At 43.9% G+C, this 4,602-nt stretch overlaps 1 protein-coding gene across 1 annotated transcript; it reads left to right on the top strand.

Moving 5' to 3' along the window:
* Window positions 1-2,853: 2,853 nt before the first annotated feature.
* On the top strand, window positions 2,854-4,362 carry LOC145816023 (uncharacterized). The gene has a single exon (XM_082912255.1). It carries the CDS (start codon window positions 2,854-2,856, stop codon window positions 4,360-4,362), a length of 1,509 nt encoding a protein of 502 aa, XP_082768381.1.
* The last annotated feature ends 240 nt before the right edge of the window (window positions 4,363-4,602 follow it).

Raw genomic sequence — 4,602 nt, forward strand, 5'->3', positions numbered from 1 at the left:
TTAGGGCATTTGCTTGTTTTTTATTTTTATTTGTATTTTTTTTAAAAATTGTTTGGTGTTTGGTGCACGGAATTTTCATTTTGGCACTATTTTTTTTTCGGTCGTACCTTTCACGACAGCAATTGCGTGTCGTGAAAAGTGTAATATTTTAAATGGCTGGCTTTTTATGCATCATAGAAAGTGTAATTTTTAATGACTGGCTTTTTTTGTGCCGTGAAATATTTAATATTTTTAACAACTGGTGTACGTGTGTCGTGTATAGTTGATGTATTAATGGCATGCCATATACAAGTCATAGAAAGTTTTATTATTCGTGGCTAACATTGCAGGCCATAAAAAAATCATCGTTATTAGCATTTACGACCTACGCAATAGACACGTCGTGGTTGAGAAATTATTTATGACATGCCAAAAATGCAAGTCGTAACAGTGAGAAACCACGACTTGTGTCACAACCCAAACTCGCCCTATAGGTTTAGCATCGTAATCAGCTAGTAATCTTGGATTACGAAAGGCCTTCTTAACAGTAAATTGTAATAGGGCTGGCGGAAGCCAATAATAATAAAATATAATTGTCCAATGAGCTGTGGGACTTACATGGGACAAAACAACTTTATATACTATATACAGATATTCACATGGTCCATCTCAAACATATGAACAAAACATTTACATAACCTCGGGACTTAAAACCCATTAACAAAATTAAACAAAACAAAAGATTTTAAACTAAGACTTCTTAACATTAGATCACAATTGCAAAAGGGTGAATTCAAAACCACCTAAAAGCCTGAACGCTTGACAGTTTGGAACCTCGGAGTGAAGCACGAAAGCTTGCTTGACAAAATAGGGTTCAGGTTAACGCTGCTAAGTCTTGTCTTGTGCTTGATCACTTACATACTATGGAGGCCGAATAAAATTAGTTAGGAAGGGGCAAGGCATTTGATTGACATCCTGCCAAAATAATTCGGCCCTAACCAAGGGCTCATAAAGCCGAATAAACGAATCGGCCATATAAGGAGCCGAATAGGTAACCACGTGCGAGATCAAGAGTGGGCCCGACCCTCGGGCCCAGAGGTAATATAAAAAGGGAGGAATGTCAACTAAAGCAGGTATGTGAGAATAGAGGAAGTAATTTGAAATAGAAGTAAACTAGAGAGAATACTAACTTGTCCGTCGAAGTGCTAATTCCAGCACCCCCGACCGGAGTGTTCATCCTTTTTTCAGGTAGCAATCAGAGGATCAAAGACGTCTGATTGAATTTTGGAGTATTTCCAAACCACTTCTCCACAATTGGCGGCGTCTGTGGGAATACTCAAGTGCATCCATGGCAGGCGTAACATATGATCCTTCAGTAGTTGCTGACGATGTTATGCCAAGAGATGACATCACTCCAAGAAACAGGCTTGGACCAGAGAATATCACCGCACGACAGGCCCTAAACTTTGACCCAGTAGCTCAGACCTCACCCTCAACTTCTGTGCAAGAGACTATGCAGACAATCATGGATCAAGCAAAGTGAAATGAATAGCATCTAGAAGATATGATGGCTGAGAACGAGCGCTTGCGCCAAGAATTGACCCTGGAGCTAGCCAAATCCTAGCAGGCCGCATGCCATGACCGAGGTCGATCCCCAGGAAAAAAGGATGATCGACGACGTCGACTTCAGAAACATGATAATGGCAGTGATTCTGACTTACCATCCCAGGAACCCAAAAAGAAGGGACGAGTCGATGTATCCAGCTCATTCGAAGGAAGTCGTTACGTACGGCACAGGCGGGGGAAATGAAGTGATGATTCGGATGAAGAAGACAGGCATGACCTTTTCGTACGATGCATCGCAAGGGTTATGCTGCCTAAAAAGTTCAAAGCATCGACATTCACCCTATATGATGGAAATCAGATCCCACTAACCATATTTGTCATTATAAACAAGCGATGATGTTGTATGCTGATGATCATGCCTTCATGTGTTGAATATTTCCAAGTAGCCTGGGACCGTTGGTCATCAGATGGTACTATAAACTGGAGCTGGCGTCAATTAAAAGCTTTCATCAACTCCAAAAATCCTTCAGGGCAAGATTCATCACTAACGAAGTTCAGCCAAAGAAAGACGACTGTCTCTCGGCAATGCAAATTAAACCAGAAGAGACCCTTCGTGAGTATTCGGCGCGCTATTGGGAATGTTTCAACTTGGTAGATGATTCCTGCAATGATTTCATGGCCATTACCGCATTTAAGATGGGATTGCACCCTGATAGTCCTCTTCGCAGTTCATTGACCAGACGGCTCCCCAAAACAGTTTGGGCGCTAATGAAGAAAGTTGAAGAATATTGTAAGGTAGAAGATGATGCCCTGCTGGTCAAGGCTAGACAGAAAGTTATTAAGTTGGCTCCATCTGGTCTCATTCAATTGATAAGCGTCGTGCCATCAAGAAGCCCCGAACCTTGGACTCAGGCTAAACGGGACAAAAGGCGTGATTCGTGCCGTTCAAGCAATTAGTGTTTGCACTGATCAAACAAACAATATCAAGTGGATAGCAGGCGCACAAGACGTTCGGACAAGAAGTATACGGAATTGCCAGGGTCGATCAGTAAGATCTTATCCAAAGTCCAACATATTCCGTTCTTTAAATGGTCATCCAAAATGATGGGGCCCTCTAATACAAGGAGAATGGATAAGTGGTGTGAATATCACAAAGACCATGGCCACGATACCGACAACTGTTATGTACTGAAAGACCACCTGAAAGAGTTGGTACAAGACGGCCGGATGGTGCAACACGTCTGAAAGAACAATCCATCGAACACAATTGCCCTTCAGCTAGATTCACCTCCACTTGGCGTAATCTAAATGATATATAGCCTATTGTCATCAGCTGAGGTACATGCAATTCAATTGCAACCTAGCCTACCCAAGCCGATCACACCAGCCAAACGACCCCATGAAACTGGGAAGATTAGCTTTAATGACACCGACCTAGATGGAGTAACTCTCCCCCACGCGAACCCCCTCGTTGTCGAGCTATGCGTGAACAAATTCACAGTTGAGCGTGTTCTCATCGATCAAGGAAGCACTTCAGAAATAATGTATTACAAGAAGTTTGTTAAACTCGGCTTCACTGATTCGGATTTGTTGTCGGCCGATTACCCATTGTTCGGCTTCATCACCAACCCTGAGTATCCCTTTGGTAAGATCACACTACCAGTACGGGCGGGTACCAGATCAATAAACGTAGAATTTCTGGTCGTCAAACTCCCGTCACCATGCAATCTCATCAAGGGAAGGACTTGGTTGCATACCATGCAGGCTGTGCCGAGTAACTACCATCAACTACTCTGCTTTTCAACTGAGTATGGCATCGAGCAAATTTGGGGTTCTCATAAATCGGCACATGCATGCTATCTTATTACTGCTACAAAGAGGCTAAAGGAGCTGGATGTAAACTCGATTGAAGTACCGAATCGAGAAAGCCTCGAGGACATTGGGAAAATCCCCAGCGAAAAGGCAATTGAAGACCTTGATCGGACCAAAATCAATCGGAGTCCTGACAAATTCTTCATGATCGGCACCTCTTTGAGCGAAGTTAATAGACGCGAGCTGGTATCCTTCTTATTCGGCAACCTTGACGTGTTTGCGTGGACACCGTACGAGATGCCGGGGGCGGATCTAGTCGTGGCCCAGCATCGTTTAAACGTTGATCCAAAAGTCAAACCAATCATTCAGAAAAGTCGATGGTCAGCCGCGGAGCATGTATCGACTGTTGTTGATGAAGTTGACAGATTGCTTAATGCCAAGGCAATTCGTAAAGTCATTTATCCCACATGGCTGCCCAATACCGTGGTTGTAAAGAAGAAAAATGGACCTTGGCGCATTTGCATCGATTTTATAGATTTGAACAGGACCTGTCCAAAGGATTGTTTTCCTCTTCCCAGAATCGACCAACTTGTGGACACAACGGCACATCATCAGCGCATGAGCTTCTTGGATGCCTACAGGGGTTATCAACAAATTGCCATGCATTCGAAGGATCAGGAAAAGACCGCATTCCTCACCCCAAGGGGAACCTATTGCTACAGGGTCATGCCCTTCGGACTGAAGAATGCGGGGGCAACTTACCAGAGACTAGTTAACACTATGTTGAAGGAACAACTCGGCCGCACCATGGAAGTATACATCAATGACATGGTGGTGAACACCAAGGAAAAGCACGCCTATCTAGCCGATTTAGCAGAGACCTTCGGCATTCTCAGAAGGTACAAGATGAAACTGAACACCACAAAATGCACATTCGACATCGGATCTGGCAAATTTCTTAGCTATATTGTCAACCATCGCAGAATAGAAGCCAACTCGAGGTAGATCACAGCAATTCTAGAACTCGGCTCCCCTCAGTCGGTTAAAGAAGTTCAGAAGTTGATGGGGATGACCGCCATCCTCAATAGGTTTATCTCGAGTGCCAAGCCGCGCTGGACAACTTGAAAACTTATCTCCGATCAGTACCACTCTTGGCAACTCTGTCGGCAGGCGATCTGCTCATCTTGTATCTGGCGGTATCTGACTGGGCGGTCAGCGTCGTACTACTAAAAGAAGAACTCGGGG

The sequence above is a fragment of the Camellia sinensis genome, chromosome 2 (assembly GCF_055761805.1).
Source record: "Camellia sinensis isolate YWXY chromosome 2, ASM5576180v1, whole genome shotgun sequence".
Lineage (NCBI taxonomy): Eukaryota > Viridiplantae > Streptophyta > Magnoliopsida > Ericales > Theaceae > Camellia > Camellia sinensis.

What these genes read in the sequence shown, in the direction of transcription:
- LOC145816023 (XM_082912255.1), top strand. Translation starts at nt 2,854, where the DNA reads ATGATATATAGCCTATTGTCATCAGCTGAGGTACATGCAATTCAATTG.